Below are 12,714 nucleotides of genomic sequence, written 5' to 3' on the forward strand. Positions count from 1 at the left end.
AGAGGACAATGTTGTCCTAACCACTCTTTTTCATCCAAAAAAGAGATTTGATTATGAAAGGAGTTTGGATAGTTTAATCGTTGGAACTTAGAGGGATACAAGTATCTAACCCTTGACTAAGTACAGTCAACGATTAAAGTAAGGAATGCGGAAGGCCTGGAATTTTCCATAATCGCACAAACTTCTGTTTAGTCTAACATCATAGGCTAAATTTGGTCTCCCCTCGTTGTGGTTCATTGTTTCCTGGACGCTAAAATTTTGCCTATGACGGTCAAAGACTGTTACAGCGTGTGTGCTAGCTTTGATGCTCTCCTCTTTCATGACCTTCATGCAACACTCGCTGAATACTTGCCCGGACATTAACACCGCACTCCATCTTTCACCTCTGGTTGCGAATGTAGAAGCCAGCCTATAATAGGCCGATCTTACCAAGGCGGTTATCGACAGGTTTTGAATTCCTTTGAATACCCCGTTCATGCATTCCACAAGCTTTGTTGTCATGTGGCCCCATCGACAACCTCTGTCAAATGCCCTTGTCCACTGCTCTACTGATATGTTATTTAGCCATCTCCCTGCGTCTTCATTAGATAGTCTAATTTCATCACGATAATATTGAAATGACGGTTGAGTTAGAGCATACCCAACATTCACCAGCTTCTTGCGAAGATTCTTATCTTTTATAACACACATGAAGTTTTATGCAACGTGTCTGATGCAATAGACATAGGTAGAAGGAGGATCATGCCATCCATTGTCATGGTTGTTGTAGGCACTCTCAATGGCAGCATGTCTATCGGAAATCAAACAAAGATTGGCTTGTGGAGCCACATGCGTTCTAAGATGTCGAAGAAAGAAACCACATCCACCAGCCGTTTCACCTTCAACCAGAGCAAAGGCAATGGGAAATACATTGTTGTTTCCGTCTTGTGCAACCTCCATAAGCAAAGTACCCTTGTATTTTCCGTATAACCAAGGGCCATCAATTTGAATAATAGGTTTGCAGAATGCGAAACCTTTGATGCATGGGTCAAACATCCAAAAGAGACGGTGAAAGATTCTATTACCTGTAACACAGGTTCCGTCTGGCATCATCACTGACAATGTCTCCATAATTGCCACAGTTCCCGGGACATATGTTTTTAGTGCCCATAAAAACTGTGGCAATTCTTTGTATGAATCCTCCCAGTTCCCGAATACCTGTTCAACAACCTTTGTCCTTGCAATCCAGGCTTTCTTGTAAGATGGAGTATAATTATATGTTGTTCTGATATGGGATATAATTATAGTCACCTTCACTGATGGGTCTTTATTAACCAACGGCAGAATGTCTTGACATATCAATGCAACGCTTAGTTTACGGTGATCTTGTTCAACATTGGTTGCAATGCAACTGTGAGGTGGGTCTATTGAAGCGATCTCCCAAGAGTCATTTTTCTTTTTAAAAGACGCAGCCATCCGAAACTTACAAAGGATGTTACGACATTCGATAACATACCTTCTTGAATCAGTGTGTTTCACTGTAAAATCAGCAGAGTTTTTCATGTGGAATTTTTTGATAGCTCGCACACATTCTTCTTTGGTACGAAACATGTCTCTCACCTTTAATTCGCCTTCTGATCGTGGATACGGGTTATAGAAAACACTGTTGGATGTATCATTGTCGTGCAGATCCAAATTTGTCATATGTTGAGGTAGATTGTAGACATAAATATGAGGTATTGGTGGTGGTTGATCATTATCTTCAATGTCGTTGTTCAACATCTGATCAACCTGTCTCTCGGTCTCCTCTTCTTCTTCATCAACGACGTCAACTTCTGCTTCTACTTCTGGGTTGACGTCATCTGACCATTGTGGATCAAATTCACCAGATTCGTCCTGACTGGTTATTTGAGACTATTGAGACGGTATACATGGTTGAAGAGTAATGTACAACTCAATACAGTTGCAGCCTGAATGTTCATGACTAACAAACGTGTATTCAACATCTTCATCGTCTCGTACCTTAAGCGGGAAAAACTTACATTGACTATTCTAAAAAAATATTGGATTTTGATACGTGATCTTTGACACAATACCCGATCCTATACAGGATTGTATTCTTTTTTTCAAATGCAAGAAGGTTGCATTTCTCTTGATCGTGAGTCTAATGGTATCAGTGTTTCGAAAACAAAAACCATATAACTCAGACTCGTATGTTTCACCATTGTAGTGAACGTTGACACTGTATTTTGGTGAAGATGACATTGTGCAGATGAAAACTATTTTCTTGCTGCAGATGAATGTGAGTGAAGTGTCTTGGATGTTGATAGTAAGACACTTAAATAAGGGAGTGAAGTGTCTCACATGCTAGCTAGTTCGAAATGACGTGTCTCACATGCAAGCTAGTCCGAAATGATATGTCAACCATGCAAGCTACTAAGAAGTGACATGTTCAGCATGCAAGAGAGAGGACAGTCACGTGTCAGACATTCAGACACACACTCCAAATGAATTGGCACCCCCATTCATTCCTTGCACATGGGCGTTAATCTATTTGGCGACACCTTGTCAAAGCATGCATGCAAACCTCGAAACCAAGCAATCAAACCTAGGTCTTGCATGCATGTCCCTATGGAGGCGTCAATTTGAATGACGACACCATGTACAAGTTTTATATGGGCGCCAATTCAAGTGGAGACACCATGCAAGCACAACTTTTCATGCTCCCATTCATTTGCCTATAAATACATCCACTCCATCAACACTTCTTCCACACCATCACTCTCACTACTTTTTCTACAATACTTCTTCTACAATTTCATCTGCAACAACTTCTTCTAGTTTTATCTGCACCAACCCCCCAACAAAATGTCTATCCTCACAATGGGCGAATCACATAGAGGAACGGTTGCAAACATCGCAACATATGTAAGTTTTTTTTGTTAACTTTTTTTCTTTCATCTGCAACAACTTCTTAGAGTTTCATCTTCACCAACCCCCTTTTATTTTAACATACCAACTTAGTCAAGTTTTTTGTTCTTTCTTTTATAGGATGTATCAAGGTTCCGGACTCGGGTCCACGAATATGTCCATATGGACCCGATGATTCAACCTTATGTTGAACTCGCCGGTTTTGGTCATATAAGCAAGATTTTGTCTTGGTCTGTAGATAACAAATTCATTCTAGTTTTATACGAAAGATGGCGACCAGAGACACACACATTTTGGTTCCCAACCGGTGAGTGTACCGTGACGTTAAAAGACATCTACATGCTTTTGGGACTACCCATTGAAGGTAAGGCTGTTAATGGTAAAACCATCTATGCAAATTTAATTTTCATGGATCTCTTGGAGACTGATTTGTTAGATGATAACACATGAGGTCAAGGTATACTACTTTCACGCCTTAAGTCGTACTATAATAGTTTATACTTAGATGAGCATTCTACCGAAGATGCTCGAATAATAAAAACTAGGTGTTACATTATGCTATTAATTGGTTCGTTTTTATTTCTCGAAGGTAGTGGTTCTAGCATGCATATTATGTATTTACCTTTACTTAGACATATAGATAGAGTAAGAAGTTACAGTTGGGGATCTGCTTGTCTAGCCTATATCTATAGCTCCTTGTGCAAAAACTCACACAAAGACACATCTACATTTTCTGGATGTGCTTTTTTGCTACAAGCATAGGGTTGGTCAAGACTACCGTCCCTAGCACCCGTCAACAACAACCCTTTCACATTTCCGTATGCACAAAAGTAAGTTGTTTAAATTATTATATCTTTACTTACTTCTTTAAAGATTAATATCTCTAACTAATATTTTTACCTTTTTGATGTAGATGGTCTGCACGTGGTATGAATTACAACAGATGTCCAAGACATTGTATTACTCAGTATCACAATCTGTTGGATCACCTTCGATCGACAGACGTAAGGATAATAACTTAATTATTTCATTATAATTTGTTAACTTCTTCTACCTAGATTATAATCTTATCTTCTTTCACATTTCAGTTCATTTGGCGTCCATACCTTAATTTGGATTATGACCATGAGGTCAACGCCGAAGACGCGGGCGTATGGACTGCATGCACACCGATAATACGGTTCACAACTGTGGAAATGCACAACAGTGATCGTGTGAAGTTGCAGTTCGGTATGCCCTAAAATATCCCAGATCCCCCAGCTAGCCTAGGAGAATGGCATCTGCGTAAAGTTAACGACCAATGGAACTTCAATCCATGGCAAAGCTTCGCAAGATCGGAGTTTCGCAAATGGAAGCACCGCCATGACCATGTGTTAACTGACACAGTCATGCCAACTGAAGAAAAACCAAGTCGTACTTATATGGATTGGTACAGATCGGTTGGTTGTCAGTTCATCGCTGAGGATATGTATCTGTACGACCCACGCCAGATGACTTACACACCTGACACCTCAACATCAAACCCCCAACAATAGTGTCAAACCGGATACACATAACCCCCTGTCCGTCAAACGTTCTGTTCAACCAACACACAATCATACAACCAAAACATGCCATACACCTAACCTAAATACCAAGAGCATATCCCATACCACCACCAACAAATTGACCATCGACCTGAGGCCCAACATCACTTCTCACCCACCCCATCACCCTACCAAAGTCGCCTTAGCCAGAACATCCAACGATCATTCAACACCAACCGCCCCTCCTCCTACCATAACCAAGAAGCCCAAACCTCACAAAACCAAAACATCCAACAACCCTATCTCTACCAAACACCCCAACAACCTTTTCAACCTTTCCTCGACGCATCATTCACACCCATGTCTCCCTTCAATCGTCTCGGTCGCCCATCAATGAGTCAACCACAACCCCAACTTCTCCGGCATGGGTTATGAACTCAGCTACGGCGGTACACCATCGATGCATACTGAAGACTATGCCGACTTGTCTGACTACCTCAATAGGCCTTCTTTTGTAGTTGGTAGTGACGCTCCTGGCCCCTCAGATGCTCAAACACCGGTACTGGAGGTCGGTTAGGTGATCCCGGTCATCACCATTAGACTTTTTTGTGTAAATGGAAAATTTTATTAATATCAATTGGTCCTATTTCAAATTTATCTATCATATATATCATTTATAATTTTTTTTTGCATTTTACACTGAGACGCCAATCCAATTGACGCCTCCTCTCAAGTTATATACAGGGGTGCCAATCCAATTGGCTAGGGCATCAACCCTAACCAATCCAATTGGCATCTCCATTCAAGCATTTAAGAGGAGTCGCCAATTGAATTGGCCCGCCTCCTCCTAAATATGGGGTATGAATTTTTTTTTGAAACTAGGGGTATTTTAGGAATTTCCATGAAAAAGTGGGTTATTTTTGTAAAAAATTCTTAATATATTAATAATTTATTATTATGTCATTAATATCTAAATTTTAAATTTAATAACATCAAATAGTATTGAAATATTTTTTCTCTAATTTTCTTGATAGAAAACAATTTAAATTTGTAGAGTTACACTCGCAATAACTCAATTATAATATCTTTCATAACTATATTATTATAATACTTTCTATTCTTTTTTAGATCACATTTACATAATCTTTTTGAATTTATAAGTCATTTTTAAATTCTGATACAACACTAATTTTAAATATGTAAATAATACTTTAGTTATTTATTGTAGAAAAAATTAGTTAAAAATATAAATAATTAAACATAGTTTAGAAAAAAAAATATTAAAGTTAACAAAACTTGTTACTTTTATATATATATATATATATATATATGACATGTACAAAAAAAATGATATATTTGTTAATATGTATCATTAGTATATTAATTTAAAAAAAATGAATATATAAAGATTAAAAAATAGGTTTATGTTATGAAAATATGCATAAAGATTTAACAATAGCCTCTTCTTTTCAAACCTAACTTTTTTTGAAATAAATACTATGGCCTCTTTTGTTTACATTATCAGATTTTTTTTTTAAAATAATCATGTTTTTCAAAAATAATACAAAAATAACCAACTTTTCAAAAAAATTTCCAAAATAACCATGTTTGGGGGAGTTGGTGTACCCCTAAAAAAATAAGAGGAGGCGCATTGGCGCACATGCATTGGGCCTCATGAAGAGGCGCCTGCATGGCGTGTGTGTTTCTTTTGAAAATAAAATTTATATTTACAACCAACAAGAATCAAACACACAACCTTTGGATGAATAGTGAAAGACGTTACCATTACACCACAGATCCTTCATGTTAATTTGTTTCATCATATATTTAATGAGCCATTGTTCAATTGTATTTTTTAAATAGTACTACCTCCGTTCCTATTTGTAAGAGACAAACATAAGAAATCACACAAACCAAGGAATATTTTTTTTAATTAATTTTTCTGAAAAATAAACTTGTACTTCCAAAAATACCCCTAAGTTAAACATTTAGTAGTATGGGGAAACTGAATAGGTTTGGCTTTAGATACCCATTATGTGTATGGGGAATATACATAACACGTTCTTTTCAAAACATTAATGCCCAATGAATAATAAATATTGCATTTTGTTTACTAAGGGTATAAATGAGATTTCTCAATTAATAAAATTTAATTTTATAATGTGTCTCTTATAAAAAGGACCAAAAGAAAGTTACAATTTGTCTCTTACAAATAGGAACGGAGGTAGTATTAAAATAAAACACAAAATAATTTTATTAATAAAACACAAAATACATTATATATTAATAATGTATTTTGAATACATTATAAAATAGGAGTAACATATTTTGGCGCCTGCAGCCAACAATTATTTTGTATTAATATAAAAAATATATTGTTCTTTTTTCATTTTATTAAATTTTATCTCTATTTTTTAATTTTAAAAAATATTATATATTAATATATTATTTTATATTTAATGATCCATTGTTCAATTGTTTCATCATATATTTTGTGTTTTATATTATATATTAACATGTATTAATATTTCAATTGTATTTATAATAAATATTATGAAGTTTTATTTGAATTTTGTGTAAAAATTAATATAAAAACTTCATAATATTTTAAATGTAATTGAAAAATACAATTGAAAAATTATATTATTTTAAATATAATATATTTTTAAATATTATATTACTTTTTATAAATAATATAATATATTAATACATGTTAAGTTATATAAAATAATACTTAAATATTTAAATATAAAAAATTAATAAATTATAAATACATTATAAATAAAAAACACAAAATAATTGAATATTAATTTGAATATTATTAATATATAATATTTTAAAAATTAAAGAATAGAGATAAAATTAATAAAATGAAAAAAGAACAATATATTTTTTAAAAATAAAACATTATAATAAATCAAATTTATTTTAATAATAAAATAAATACTATCAATTATTTTTTAAAAATCGTGCATAACTTAAATGAGATACTTTCTTCGTCCTAAATAATAATTTCTTTATGATATTTCACACAAATTTAGATTATAATTAATTTTATAAATAAATAAATTATATATCATTTATTAATAAAATTTAAAATAAAAATTTAGTGTTTTTCTCTTATGATCTAAGAACAATGGCTCATTAAATATATGATGAAACAAATTAACATGAAGAGTCTATGGTGTAATGGTAACGTTTTTCATTATTCATCCAAAGGTTTTGTGTTCGATTCTTATTTTTTGCAAAAATAAATTTTATTTTCAAAAGAAACACACACGCCATGCAGGCGCGACATGCATTGGCGCCTCTTCATGAGGCCCAATGCATGTGCGTCAATGCATCTGGCGCCTCCTCTTATTTTTTTGGGTGCGCCAACTCTCCCGGCGCATCCTCTCCCAAACATGATTATTTTGGAATTTTTTTTGAAAAATTAGTTATTTTCGTATTATTTTTAAAAAAAAATCACATTATCATGCTTTTATTATTTTTTTATTTTTGTTTCTCTCATAAAAGAAAGAGTATGTATTAAGCAAGATACCTATTGGTCAACACAAAATGTACAAAAAGAAATAAAAAGAAGTAAAAAAGAAAAGAAAAACATCATACCTAAAACAATGGGAGAAAAAAGGGAGGTTGGTGCATCTATTATAGTGCCATTTTTGAGTAGATTCTTTTTTCGTCTAAAAAAAATATTAAAATAAGGAAAAATTTATTTAAAAAATAGAGTTATATTTTTTAAATAAAAAACACATACCGTAAAAAAGAAAAAAAATAAAGCTCATTTATGGTCAACTTTAATTTAATTAAATAATATTTTCTCTTATGAAACTCTCATTTATTGTCAATTTTTTAAAACAAAACTTATTGCCAACTTTAATTTAATTGAAAAAAACAAACAAAACTTGTCAGAATTTGGAATAAGGTTCATTGGCTTTAGTCCATCCCACTTTCAATTTTATATATATTTTTTTAAAGTTGAAATAAATAAACAAATAGCAATTTATATTAAAAAAAGACTTTTCCTTTTTTTCCAAAACTATCCCTATTTTTTTTAATATATTCAAATTTAGTAGTAGTACTATACTATACTATATTATATCATATTCATTTATTATTAAATTAAAACGCCTTTATTGAATTTTCAAGACGGACGTGAAACTATTTCTTAACCAAAATTTATATTTTTAATTTAATAATTAAAATATATCATTTAATAATTAAATTCCTATTGTTTAATTACTTTTTCATTATAATTTTTGTCAAAAAATATATACTTTTTCATTATAATAAATTTTATTATATGCATAGTTTTTCTACTTTATTTATTTACTCTCCCTTTTTCTTACAAACCCTAATTTTCATAAATCACTCTGTAGATTCTGTGAACTAGTGTTGTAGTTTTTCTCTGTAATAGTTGATTTTTTTTTTTAATTTTTGTTTTTGAAAAAAAATGTTTTGATTTTGAAGCTTTTTGCCTTGTTTGCAATGGTGAAGGTTTAAGCTACAGTACTGCGTTTTTTTTCGGATTTTATCTTGGAAATCGAAGAATCTGCATCTGGGTTTTCATCAAATTTGTAAAAAGTTTGTGTTTTTGAAGCATTTAGAACTTTTAGTTAGCTCAAATTTCATTGGGTTGTTTCTGGGTATGTTAGTTTTGCATTGAAGTGCAGTATTTTGAACAAAGTTATAGATTTTCGAAATTTGAGATTTTGGGTTGTGTTAAATTTTGTCTGATTCTCGAAGAAATGGAAGAAAGAGAGATTTTTGGTTCTGGGCAGGGTGTTAATGTTAATCAGGTCCCACAGGGGTTCAACTTGGGTCAAAATCAAAATTCGTTGAGTTTTTCTGGGCCCACTGGTGAGGTTCCGGCTACTGTTCCGGTGAGTGCGCGGGGTGGCGGTGGTATGGAGATGAAGAAGAAGAGAGGTAGGCCTAGGAAGACTGAATCTGGAAGTAAACCGGCGCTGTCTCCGATGCCAATTTCGGCGTCGATACCTTTGACTGGAGATTTCTCTGGGTGGAAAAGTGGTGGAGGAGGGAAGCCTTTTGAATCAATCAAGAAGCCTTTGAAGTTAAATGATTTTGATGAAGGTAACCTTAAGTGATTGTTGTTTCTTTGATCCTTTGATCTGATTAGTTAGTTAGTTCAAATGATGTTTATTTATGTTATGTTTTTAGTGTTTGTTCTGCAGGGTTGTTAATTGTTATCTAATCTTGAATTTATGTGTTTGTTTCTGGTTATGTTGTGTTTTTCTATTTGATTCGTGAATTGGAATTTATATATGGTTGTATAAGTGGACCCTTAGATTAGATTCCCTTTCAGATCTTGAATTGAAGATGTGTGGTCATAGTTATGTGAGGTCGGTTTTCAAATCGTATGAGCACATGCGATATTTGATAGTTGTTTCTTTTTTGTTTCGCTTTATGAGGGAAAAGGCGACATTATTTGATGTCAACAATCGAGTTTATCGAAGGGACTGCATTAGCAAAATAACGCGATTAGTTTGTAAATCATTTAAGTTGTATGTATTCAATTTGTATGAACATTATGCGTTAGATTTAGTGAAGTAGGGTAAATCTATTTTACTGATGTATTTGGATTCAGAGTGATATGGTATCTTGTGTAGCTCGCGGTGATTCATTACCTTATGTGATTTACGTAGTGAAATGAATGTGCTATTTATTTGTGAATTAGATATTAACTTGTTACCTTCTTGTTTTGTAGATGATACAACAGCTCCACCTAGTTCCAATTTCAAAACCCATGTGCTTACGGTAAAGTCCGGAGAGGTATTGTGTTAGTTTCCTTTCACGTGTATATTATGAAAATAGTTTGATTATATCCTACGAATTTGATTCGATGCCATATTCAGAAGAAACTTGTCAGTGGGCTATTTTTCTTTACCAATTGAAACTTATAATTAATTTTGTTAAAAACAATGTTATATTACGAAATTGAATCCAACACAGTTGCAAAATTCACGCATTCAAGTTATTACTGACCGTTCGATCAAGATCTGATGGTTTGGTAAAATACATATTTTAATTTTAATTTTATAATTTTAAATATCAAACTTAAATCTCTACCATCCGATCTTGATCAAAAGACTAATAGTATTTTGAATGTGTAAATGCGTGATTCATAGATTGCAGCACTATAGCACTAACATAGTATTTGAACAAATTGCTACTGTTCCGAGATACAGTATGTAGCACAAAATGTTGTCCAATAGTAGCACGCTATTTGCTTAGTGAATTTTGATCGAGATGCTGTTTTCTGTGATTGACGACACCACTTTAAACTAAAACATTTAAGGTTGAAGTGAAATAGTACGACATGTATTATAATATTTATATGAATCATAACTTGAGGTTGTTGATTACGATATAAAGTTTGCTCATTGGTTAATTGTAATTGTGATTTTCGTATGGCTTGTTTTAGGATCTATCGATGAAAATAATGTCTCTCTCCCAACAAGAACATCATACTATATCCATTCTCTCTGCAACTGGCACAATTTCGAATGTCACACTTCGCCAGTCGGATGCTTGTGGAGGTACTTCGACATATGAGGTTAGTTTAGTCCTATTTCATTGAAAGAATTTCTCTAGTTTCCGAATGTTCGATGATTTTCCCTTTTAAATATGGCTTTTGACCTATGAAGTACAAACACATACATAGACACCGCTAATAATTTAAGAAAATTAAGCTGATTGATGTAATCACATGTGTCGGTGTCATGTCAGGGTCAAACAACACTGACGTGTGTTGGACATCAGACATGCCTTTGATCGCCTTTGATCTGAAGTGTTGGTCCTATGCATCTTTTAACAATTTGATTCAAATTATTTGCCATTAATGAGAAATGTTGACAGCATGCACTTTTACTATCTCTTTCCAACACTCTCATCCGTTTTTCTTAGTTTTAGCGCTCGAAAAAAACATTAAATGAACTCGGTGAAACATATTTTGAGCTTTTACAGGGAGTTTTTGAAATTCTTTCCTTAAGCGGATCATTTGTTCCAACCGAGAATGGATTGACAAAGAGCCGAGCTGGAAGAATGAGTGTCTCTTTGGCAGGTCCAAATGGCCGTGTTTTCGGAGGCGCGCTCGCTGGTTTGCTCGTAGCTGCTGGTTCTGTGCAGGTAAAACTTGTGAACACAAAACACCAGAAATCAACTAGACCTTAATTTTACATTTGACTGAGCTTGTGCTTTCTGTGTATTTCATTCATCAGGTCGTGGTTGCGAGTTTTCTTCCCGATCAGCCGAAACCGAAGAAGCAACGGATCGATCACATGTCACCAACCGCCCCTCCTACATCATCTCATATCAACAATCATGCATCCGAAGAATTGAAAACCACCGATCTCGGTGGAATGAAGCCTATCATGTCACCTGCCGGATTCAACTTTGCTTCATTCGGTAATGGCCAGGGCTCAGGCAACTCATCATCATCCGGCGATGATGACGAGCATGTCCAGCCCTAGCCATTCCGAAAGATGAAGCATGTGTTTGATTTTGACTGTATAAGAAATTGTTATATCATGGACAAGTATAAGTATTTGTTAAATGTAGTTCTAATATTTATGTAGCAATTAGATTTAGGATACATGTTGATGTTATGTATGTTAAATTTGAGTGCATGTGGTGGAATGTTTCTTATATGTAACCTAACATTTATATATTGTATGTTGTGAAAAATTTAAATTAGTTTTTGTTTTATTTTTTTAATAGGAAATGTTAGTATTAATTACTTTGCTAGACATGATAAAGTTGTGACATATCTAACTGCCAAGAGAAGGTTGATGTTTTAATTTAAATTTTAATTAATTGAGGATAATTTTAAGAATGATATTATTTTATATGGTAAAATTAATTGATTTATTTATTAGGTGCAACAATTTTCTTTTCTTCTATATATTGGAAACTAGAGGGAGTACTAAAAGTAAAATTTTATGTTGAACAAAGAATCAACTAAATAATTTACTTTTGTTTTATATAAGACTATATTTTTTTTAATTATTTAATATAAATGAATATGATTTTTCTATAAATGAAAAAGAAGAATATTTGATATCCATTTTTATCCTTAAAATCTGACTCATTTTTCCACCACTTGGGTCTCTTAGCACTACTACCAATCCCTTTAGTCATGTGGGAGGGTTTAACAGGCACCCCATATATTTTAAAAATTTTAATATTGAACTTCTCATAATTTACCTCTTTAAAATTGTATACTTTTTTTTAAATACTCAAAATATTATGAAAAAGA

General features: G+C 33.2%; 1 protein-coding gene across 1 annotated transcript; it reads left to right on the forward strand.

Annotated features, from left to right (window-relative positions):
- The first annotated feature begins 8,706 nt into the window (after positions 1 to 8,706).
- LOC127130972 (AT-hook motif nuclear-localized protein 6) lies at positions 8,707 to 12,152 on the forward strand. The gene is made up of 5 exons (XM_051059925.1): positions 8,707 to 9,530; positions 10,165 to 10,229; positions 10,882 to 11,013; positions 11,424 to 11,585; positions 11,678 to 12,152. Exons 1-5 carry the CDS (start codon positions 9,185 to 9,187, stop codon positions 11,927 to 11,929), a joined length of 957 nt encoding a protein of 318 aa, XP_050915882.1. The 5' UTR covers positions 8,707 to 9,184; the 3' UTR covers positions 11,930 to 12,152.
- Positions 12,153 to 12,714: the final 562 nt, after the last annotated feature.

Source organism: Lathyrus oleraceus, chromosome 1, assembly GCF_024323335.1.
Source record: "Lathyrus oleraceus cultivar Zhongwan6 chromosome 1, CAAS_Psat_ZW6_1.0, whole genome shotgun sequence".
In the NCBI taxonomy this organism is placed as follows: domain Eukaryota; kingdom Viridiplantae; phylum Streptophyta; class Magnoliopsida; order Fabales; family Fabaceae; genus Lathyrus; species Lathyrus oleraceus.

Excerpts from the sequence above, each read along its gene's own strand:
- LOC127130972 (XM_051059925.1), top strand. The coding sequence starts at position 9,185 with ATGGAAGAAAGAGAGATTTTTGGTTCTGGGCAGGGTGTTAATGTTAAT. Across the intron at positions 10,230-10,881 it reads TTACGGTAAAGTCCGGAGAG|GATCTATCGATGAAAATAAT; the intron begins GTATTGTGTTAG and ends GGCTTGTTTTAG. Across the intron at positions 11,014-11,423 it reads GAGGTACTTCGACATATGAG|GGAGTTTTTGAAATTCTTTC; the intron begins GTTAGTTTAGTC and ends GAGCTTTTACAG.